We start from the raw sequence: 4,827 nt of genomic DNA on the forward strand, positions 1-4,827 counted from the left end.
TCTTTTTTTTTTTTTTTTTGCTTTTTCTCCCCAAATCCCCCTAGAAGATAGTTGTATACCCTTAGTTGTGGGTCCTTCTAGTTGTGGCATGTGGGGTGCCGCCTCAACATAGCCTGATGAGTGGTGCCATGTCAGCGTGCAGGATCCGAATCAGTGAAACCCTGGGCTGCTGAAGTAGAGCGCCAGTGAGAACTTTACCACTCGGCCATGGGCCCGGCCACCAAATTCCAATCTTAATACAAAATAGAAGTATATTGTGGCCTACTCAACCCTTCTTATCCTCATTGGAATGTATGCCTACATAGTAGAGTGCAGCCTAATTTGGATGAGAGTCTCCCTTCCACAGCCAATAGATATACAAACATTGAATTATGCTGATTAATTGTCTCACCAATGTAAACTGGAGTTTTCATAGAAAGCAGCATAACCTGTTGGCAAATAATTATCATAGACAGAAATGGCAAATCCTATACCAGCCATTGTTTGAAAACAGTAAGTAGAAACTCATCCATTGGATCAATTATTTTTTCCTCTAGGAATATTTTTAAAGCTAATCAGAATCCCTTTAGGATGAAGAGGTGTTCTCAAAATTATATTCTTTGATTTATTTACTATAAGAAGAAGATCATCTACTAATATTTACTCTTCGAATTTTTTCAAAATAAAGTCATTTGCTCCATGCTCATTTATGCACAACTTAGGCTCCAGAGTTGACTTCAAATTTCCTTTTTGGAAAATAACGACCTTAATTGCAAATTCAACAATTAGTAGAAGAATGACATTCATATGGACAGAAACAAAAGTCAGGCTCTTCTGTATGCAATTTGATTGCTTGTAAATCTGAAAATCTAAAGAACACAAAACTGATTGCAATATTTAGACAGAAGTCCCACCTCCAAGTCTCACTAGAATGTTCAGTTTTGCATTATCTACTGTTCAATTATGATCTTACACACAACTGAAGCACCAGTGGCATTCTCCAATCAATTGGAGTGAGAGAGTCTAAAAGGTCTTGCTACTCATGTGTGTTCTGTAGACAAACAGCATCAGCAGCACCTGGGAACAATGTAATAAAGGTAGATTTTATAATACACTCCAGATCCACTGACTCAGGATCTTTACAAAGATTCCCCACATGATTCATCTGTATACTAAAATTTGGAAGCACTCCACAAGATGAGTGGCTCTCTTCCTCAGTTGCACATTAGAATCATCTGGAGTGGATTATTAGAAAAGATGCCTGTTCCCACTCCTTAGAAAAAATGCATATTTTTGGGAGAGCAATAAGAGTGTAGTTCAAAAATAAGTGAGGATTTAAAGTCTGAAAATGCACATTTGAATAGTAGCTCGCTCACCTTCTGTGTTTCTACACATATTTTGCCTCGTTGAAATTCATTTTCCTAGGAGAATTGTAGAGATTATACAATAAATAATATGTGTGAACGTATTTGCAAATTATACGACCTTAAACAAATGATACTGTTAATGATTGGCATGGTATAAAATCAAATAAATAGGATTTTTTAAAACAGATAAATTTCTCTCTCACATAAATTATGATATTCAAAGTAGGTTCTCTGGATCAAGAGAATTGGAAATAACAGATGCTTGTTAAAAGTGCAAACAGTTCTTCCCTGCCTCAGAACTTGTTCATCACAATCTCAAGAAATAGAATACAGAAGCCTGTATTTTAATAAGCTACCAATGTAATTATTACTTGTGTTCAGTCCACTGCTTCATGAGCTATAAGTGGAATTGAAAAGCTAAACTCAACACTCCTGCTAGTGCTGGCATACCTGTTGTCCCTCCTACTACAGTGATCTCTTTCTTCATGTGATAATACTGTACAGACTCTTTCAACTCACATCCAATTTTCTCTTCAGAATTTCTCCAGGTATAAAAAAGTAAATGGAAAAGACCAACTGGACAGAGATTGAGTTCATTCTGCAGGGACTTTCTGAGTACCCTAGAGCTGAAAAACTCCTTTTTGTGATGTGTTTGGTGATGTACCTGGTGATCCTCCTGGGGAACAGCACCTTGATCATCCTAACTGTCCTGGATTCCCACCTCCACACACCCATGTACTTCTTCCTTGGTAATCTTTCCTTCCTAGATATTTGGTACACATCCTCCTTTATCCCCACAATGTTGATACACTTCCTATCCAAGAAAAAACCCATCTCTTTCACTAGATGTGTTGTTCAGATGTCGGTCTCCTACACAATGGGGTCCACAGAGTGTGTGCTCCTAGCAGTGATGGCATATGACCGTTACATGGCCATCTGTAACCCTCTGAGATACCCCATCATCATGAGCAAGGCCCTTTGCATTCAGATGGCATCTCTCTCCTGGGGATTGGGCTTTCTCAACTCATTGACAGAAACGATTCTTGCAATACGGTTGCCCTTCTGTGGAAAAAATGTCATTAATCATTTTGTTTGTGAAATATTGGCTTTTGTCAAGCTGGCTTGTACAGATATTTCCTTGAATGAGGTTACTATAATGTTAGGCAATGTAATATTTTTGTTTTCTCCATTACTGTTGATTTGTATCTCCTATATTTTCATCCTTTCTACCGTGCTACGAATCAATTCAGCAGAAGGAAGAAAAAAGGCCTTTTCAACCTGCTCAGCCCACCTAACAGTGGTGACTGTGTTTTATGGGACAATCCTCTTCATGTATATGAAGCCAAAGTCCAAAGACTCCACTTTCGACAAATTGATTGCCCTGTTCTATGGAGTAGTCACGCCCATGCTCAATCCTATCATCTATAGCCTGAGGAATACAGAGGTGCATGGAGCTATGAGAAAATTGATGACTAGACACTGGTTCTGGAGGAAAGAATGAGAAACTTACATGTGTGAGTTCAGGCACGTATATTAGAGCTTGTATGTTAGAGGCAAAGATATTTTAATATAGAGAGAACCAAAGAAATAAAAGCTATATGTAGAATCAGAGGATTTAAGAGTTGGAAAGAAATTTCAAGGTGTTAATCTAACTTTATCTTTTTTGAAAATGACTGTTATAAAAATGTGGGGACAGCTGGTCTAAGAAGTGAGAGTAAATGTTTAGAATAAGAAAAACATGAAATTAAGCTTTTTCAACAAAATCCAGTGCATATGTGTACTTAAGTAAAACACATATTTTTCAGTCCCCTTTTTGAAACAACTATTTGAGTTCATGATTTTCTGTTTGTTTATTGATTACTGATTCTTTTCTCACCCAGGGACTTGATCTGGCCCTAATCTTATTTTTCAGTTATATATTTTCCCTTTGTCCTTCCCTCTCCATATTTCCTTCACCCCCTTTGGACATATTGTGCTCCATTCACTGTTCAGTTATCCCATTATATCATGTTCTTTCACACCTAAGGACAATAGCATATGCCACTTCATCCCCATCATCACACTTCTCCTTCTATGATGATATCCTACTAACCATATTAAACACAATTCAAGTGTTATATCTTACATAAATCATTGCAAATTTACCCAGAGTAAGTTATTCCTTCTTCTAGGCTGCCTTGACCTTTATCTCCATTATAGCAATTTATCTTTCATAATATAATAATTAGTTAGCTTCTGAAATCTCCCCAATGGCAGAACTCACTTTTCTCTGTATGAAGCAATGTCAAGTTAATTAAAAACATTAGGTAGAAATTATCTGTTGAATTAGTTAATTACTTAAATTGTAAAAGGTTAGTAAACTATAGTTCAAGTACTTGATATAATAAAGGGAGAGAACTAGAATTTATTATTTAATACACCAAGTGACAAATCCAAAACCATTTGTAAAATGTCAGCTAATTTTAAATGTATGGAAAAATAACAGCAGATTAAAGATAGACTAAAATATAGTGAAGAGGTCATCTGAGCTGGACAAGACAAAAATCATATCACTGTATACATTATTCTCTAATAAGCAATTGCTGAGAAAAATATATCAATTATATAAATCCTTCTTAAAGAACACTGACAATTTTACTCTTTTGGAAGCAATCGTCTCATCTTAAATATTTTCCTTTAAAAAAATGCCCTTGAAATTGCTAGTGAGTAATTAAATATAGTTGTATTTTTTGTGTAATATCATTTGCATATATTTGTATGATATATGGTTGAGTGGTCTGGTATGTTGTCATAGCCTGAACTGCATGAGGAGAGCGTCTATGCTCAAGGACCATTCAGCAAAAGTTTTAGTAACCCAATAGTATTCAGGAGGGCATCCTTGCATGTTCTGGCCAGCATGATGTTTTGGAGCCTTACAGGAGTAGTGAAATGTTAATCTGGAAGGGCGGCCCAATTTACGATGTCAGAAGCCGAGCAGAATGAAGAGGATGTCCACACAGGGAATGGCTCAGCTCAGGTTGTTATAGCCCAAGCAGAATGAAGGGGGCATGCACATAAGAGAGGCATGTGGATGCCAGCACCTGGTTGAGGATTGCATCTGTGAAGGATGGCATGCAGTGGAACATATTAGAACACAAGCAGGGTAACAAAATGTGGGGCTGCCTGGGGAAGGAGTCAGGGAGGTGGCCAGGCGTGAGTTTTCAGAGCCTGAGTAGATGAGGAAGACATCAACAGGGCAATGATTCAGATCATGGATGCCTAAGCCTGAGAGGGGTGTAGAGGGAGTCCCTGAGGAAAGACCTAAATGTAGTGAGAAGGGCACACCTGAGGAGGGGAAAATGGTCAAGTGTGTCAGCACCAGATCAGGCTGAAGCAGCCGTCTCTGAAGTGGAACAGCCTTGATTTAAGTGTCAGATCTCAAGTAACTTAAAAAGGATGTTAGTGTGGGGACAGTGGAGTGATAGAGGGTAACGTGAAACAA

The 4,827-nt window shown here is 37.8% G+C and overlaps 1 protein-coding gene across 1 annotated transcript; it reads left to right on the top strand.

Annotated features, from left to right (window-relative positions):
- Window positions 1–1,908: 1,908 nt before the first annotated feature.
- Window positions 1,909–2,847, top strand: LOC124249205 (olfactory receptor 13C7-like). Its single transcript, XM_046680099.1, has one exon. The coding sequence runs from the start codon at window positions 1,909–1,911 to the stop codon at window positions 2,845–2,847; it is 939 nt and encodes a 312-aa protein (XP_046536055.1).
- The last annotated feature ends 1,980 nt before the right edge of the window (window positions 2,848–4,827 follow it).

Source organism: Equus quagga, chromosome 1, assembly GCF_021613505.1.
Source record: "Equus quagga isolate Etosha38 chromosome 1, UCLA_HA_Equagga_1.0, whole genome shotgun sequence".
Classification (NCBI taxonomy): Eukaryota; Metazoa; Chordata; class Mammalia; order Perissodactyla; family Equidae; genus Equus; species Equus quagga.